At 60.4% G+C, this 369-nt stretch overlaps 1 protein-coding gene across 1 annotated transcript in view; it reads right to left on the minus strand.

Moving 5' to 3' along the window:
* The window catches only part of EGR3 (early growth response 3), a 9,181-nt gene that overhangs the window by 4,036 nt on the left and 4,776 nt on the right, over nucleotides 1–369 (minus strand). The window contains exon 3 of the mRNA XM_006028930.1: nucleotides 120–277. Within this exon, the coding sequence (XP_006028992.1) occupies nucleotides 120–273 (154 nt within the window). The 5' untranslated portion in view covers nucleotides 274–277. The remainder of the gene's footprint in view (nucleotides 1–119; nucleotides 278–369) is intronic.

Here is a 369-nt window from a genome sequence, read left to right on the forward strand (position 1 = left end):
GTGGGTGGGGGAACGATTCCCAAGCCCGGCATCTCCTTCTCCGTGGAGGCTCCATCACACCCCGCACCCAAAACCGCCCTCCTCCTCCTCTCCCTTCCTCGCGGCCCCCTGCCCCTCACCTGCAGCCATCTGGTTGTAGTGAGCCACGGACTCGCTGTTGCCGGAGAAGAGGTTCAGAGAGTTGGGGATCTCCTCGGGGTACAGATTGTCAGGCAACTGGTTCATCAAAGTGTTCATGGTCCCCGGCAGCTTCTCCACGAGTTTGCCTGTCATAGCACTGGAGAGGAGGCAGGTTCAGAGCGGCTCCCAGCTCCGCTCCCGATGCAACGACATCCGAATGGCAAATCCGTGCCAGGGAAATCATGCAAG

This window comes from Alligator sinensis, unplaced genomic scaffold, assembly GCF_000455745.1.
Source record: "Alligator sinensis unplaced genomic scaffold, ASM45574v1 scaffold722_1, whole genome shotgun sequence".
Taxonomy (NCBI): domain Eukaryota; kingdom Metazoa; phylum Chordata; order Crocodylia; family Alligatoridae; genus Alligator; species Alligator sinensis.